This window comes from Marmota marmota, unplaced genomic scaffold (genome assembly GCF_001458135.2).
Source record: "Marmota marmota marmota unplaced genomic scaffold, marMar, whole genome shotgun sequence".
Taxonomy (NCBI): domain Eukaryota; kingdom Metazoa; phylum Chordata; class Mammalia; order Rodentia; family Sciuridae; genus Marmota; species Marmota marmota.
In genome coordinates, this window is record NW_026000048.1 from 15602189 (window position 1) to 15605282 (window position 3094).

General features: G+C 51.6%; 1 protein-coding gene across 1 annotated transcript in view; it reads right to left on the reverse strand.

Annotated features, from left to right (window-relative positions):
* Positions 1-1748: 1748 nt before the first annotated feature.
* The window catches only part of Ptf1a (pancreas associated transcription factor 1a), a 2008-nt gene continuing 662 nt past the window's right edge, over positions 1749-3094 (reverse strand). The window contains 3 exon segments of the mRNA XM_048812758.1: positions 1749-2303; positions 2724-3045; positions 3047-3083. Of these exon segments, the coding sequence (XP_048668715.1) occupies positions 2101-2303; positions 2724-3045; positions 3047-3083 (562 nt within the window). The 3' untranslated portion in view covers positions 1749-2100.

Consider the following 3094-nt stretch of genomic DNA (forward strand, 5'->3'; position numbering starts at 1 on the left):
TGGTGTTTTGCATGCTCAGCTCGGCTCTTCCGCTTCATCTGCACCGCACTAAAGGATGTGTTGATGCATTGAATCACAAAAAAAGTGGCACGCAAAATAAAAGGTGCCACATCACAATGATTGTAGTGTTTTAACTACGAATTGCCACATCACCCAATCCAAGGAAATGCAGGTCTACACAGGCAAAGAAAACGATACAACACTTCCATAACTTATAATTAAGTTGAAGTCTGCCTAACATTTGACTTTCTAATGAGTGTAATGAGATTACATGCCTGATGGAAGCATTTGTGCAAAAGCAACTTTCGTGTTTAATGAGGCCCTAATACAGGACAAAATTGAATTATTTTCTCTCGTTCTCAAATTCTGTCTCCTGTGTGAAATCATCTTTTGGGGGAGGGGGCCGAGAGGACGCGAAGGCTGGAAGGGGTGTGAGGGTCCATGGCCAAGGCCCTCCTGGGAGCCTCGCGACCCAGAATCTCCGCATGTCTGGCCAGGCCGCGCTGCGGGGTCGGGCTCGCGGCCTCGCTTTAATTGCTCTTGGACGAGGGCCATGGCACCCGCGGCGCGCGGGGAACCCCTCGGTGGGTCTGAAACTAGGTTAAAGCAATTAGCATGCTGCCGGCATATTGTCCTTCCGCAAGGCCGTGGGTACTGGGGGCGGTTCGCGATTGTACCTTGACTGACCAGGGGGACGCTAGGCTACACAGGAGCAGCTCGCTTTTGCCGGGCCTGGGCAGCTCCAGGACCGAAGTTTCACGAAGAGGTGCGCGCCTCCTGCTCTGCGCCGGTGCGCTCTGGTCCTCACCATCCGCAGCCGCGCCACCGGGCTCTGCCCACGGGTGAGAGCGCTGCGGCGGTCGCCGCGGTGGATGGTAGCTGGAGCCCAGGCTTCCAGGGTCTTCCAGCTGAGCGACCCCTGGCCTCGCCTCCGCTTCTCCCGTTCGCTAGGGGGCGATCCTGTGCCCTCCGCCCCAGGCTTGTGTTCTCTCCAGATCTCTGGCGGAGGTTCTGGTATAGGCAAAACCAAGCCAGTTTTAGAAATAACCTGTGGATGTCGCTCAGTGGTAGAACGATGATGGCCTAGCATGCGTGTGATTGGATTCCATCCCCAGCACCGAAAAAAAAAAAATTCAGTTGTAGATATGCCAGGCAGAGTAGGCTCCTTCCTTCCTTACCTCGAAAACCCTGAATTTTGTTGGAAGCCCCCACCCCAGATATTCCCCCGGATCTCAATACCACCGCCTGACCCATACCCTCTGAGAGGAGTAAGCCTGAGTTTCAAATATCTGATGCTGCAACTGCCAAAGGATGAGTGGCAGGGCAGCTCAAGAGCAACCCATCCTCCAGCCATGGAAGCAGAAAGACCCCTTCCCTTTCCCAGCCCAGGAATTAGCTCCCAATTTCCACCAGACACAGCGCCTTCACTTTTATACATATTTTAAAAATAGGCAGAATGAGGGTTATTTTGGGTAAACCAAACATGACCTGAGCCTCAGCCTTCCTCTCTGAAAAGTGGGAATAACAAATCCTATCACCTATTTGCCCCAAGGGTACCTGAAAGGTAGGCTAAATGTTACTATTTGGGGCAGATGATACAGAAGAAGGGCTGTAATGGCGAATTGGAGGTCATCTAAATAAAACACAGTTTCCTACTTGATAGCTACCTTTGAGTTTCTGATTTAGTTTTTACCAAGTTAATTATTTTTAATGACATAGTTGCCCCCATCATGTACTAAACAAATAACTTGTAGAAAAAGGTGTCAATAGCATTTATTAACAACGCTTAGAAATAAACTGTATTTGGCAATAAATAAGCATGAAGTTTTCTGACCAGAGTTCTTCCAACAACGCAGAGTTCTGCTAAAGGTGCTGGGGGAATCATCCGCTATTGCATATTTTTAGAAAATCAGGATAAATTATATAAATTATATATAAAGAGATCATCTATTTCATTAACTCAACAGGATAATAAATAGATAAATAACAGTTGATTGCCATTAGAAAAATTTGATTCTTAAATTACATTTACATTATAGGTATTTACATGTACAATATGCACAGAGACATAATCAGATCCTCAACCAAATATGAATTTTCTCAGGACACAAATTCAAAGGGCGGTTCGTTTTCTATGTTGTTAAATGAAGATTTGCTGTTGAGTTTTCTGGGGTCCTCTGGGGTCCACACTTTGGCTGTTCGGATAATATTTTGCTCTTTGAGTTGTTTTTCATCAGTCCACGAGAGAGAGTGTCCTGCAAGGGGAGGGAGACCATAATCCGGATCGCTAGGTGAGGGAGGCCCTAGGGAGGTGAAAAGAGAAAACAGACTGTGAATATCCAATTATATTCCCAGAGGCCCCCTCCGACTTTCAGGATGCCCTCATGTGCAGACTGAACAGGAGTCTCACAGTCATACTAGAACCACCCTCTTAGTCCACTTCTCAAGCCCCCAGCGCCCGCTCCCCGGGATCTTAGAAGCTGCTGGTGTGGCAGGGACGCTTGTCTTCCCAGCAGCAGTCAAAGCGTCAGGTGTGTGTGTGGGTGGGTGGGGGGAGGTACGCGAGAAAGAAGCTTGTGCTCCAGGTTGCCAGTGCCCACCGTCCATCTGCCCGCCCGTCGGTCCGTCAGTCTGCTTGTCAGTCGGTTCGCCCTGCCTTTCCTGGGCCTTAGCGGGCTGGTGTCAGTGCCCCTCTCCCAGACCTGAGATGGGGACGCACTTACTGGTGCCACGATGGCAAATGATGACTTTCTGGGCCTGACTGCCCGGGCTGTCCCCGCCCAGGCGCCCGCCGCCGCCGGGTCCCCCGCATCCGCCTGCGCCGCCACCCCGCAGCGGCAGATCCGCCTGCACGAGCTCGCTGAGGAAGTTGATATAGCCGATGGCCAAACGCAGTGTGTCCACCTTGGAGAGGCGCTTTTCGTAGGGTAGCGTGGGGATGTGCGAGCGCAGCCCCTCAAAGGCGTCGTTGATGGACTGCATGCGCCTCCGCTCGCGGACGTTGGCCGCCTGCCTCAACTGCTGCAGCTCAGCCTCAGAGCGCACACTGTCTCCTCCGCCGCGCTGCGGCCGCGGCCGCACCACTCAGCCACGC